A 358-nucleotide genomic window follows, 5' to 3' on the forward strand; every position below is an offset into this window, starting at 1 on the left:
AAATAATTAATATATTAAATAATTAATAGTAATGAAAATTCAATTTATGTGTAACTTTATGTATATTAAGGGCTATTTGTTATAAAACTAAACCTCTTATATTTAATCACAGATATGCATATATAGTAAATAATATGTTTGCGAAAATAATTGGTCTCCAGTTTGCAGTGAGCATGTTAGTGGTATGCTCGAATTTATATCGAATAGCAATGGCGACAGATTATGTGACATTCATTTCATTGATGATGTATACAGGGGCCATATTGACACAAATTTTTATCTATTGTTGGTTTGGAAACGAAGTTAAAACAAAAGTATAATATATTTCTCTAAAATAAATTAACATTATATATATATA

General features: G+C 24.6%; 1 protein-coding gene across 1 annotated transcript in view; it reads left to right on the plus strand.

Moving 5' to 3' along the window:
* The window catches only part of LOC108689837 (odorant receptor 46a-like), a 2,448-nt gene that overhangs the window by 1,483 nt on the left and 607 nt on the right, over positions 1–358 (plus strand). The window contains exon 3 of the mRNA XM_018196782.1: positions 113–314. Coding sequence (XP_018052271.1) covers positions 113–314 — 202 coding nt within the window. The remainder of the gene's footprint in view (positions 1–112; positions 315–358) is intronic.

The sequence above is a fragment of the Atta colombica genome, unplaced genomic scaffold (genome assembly GCF_001594045.1).
Source record: "Atta colombica isolate Treedump-2 unplaced genomic scaffold, Acol1.0 scaffold277, whole genome shotgun sequence".
Lineage (NCBI taxonomy): Eukaryota > Metazoa > Arthropoda > Insecta > Hymenoptera > Formicidae > Atta > Atta colombica.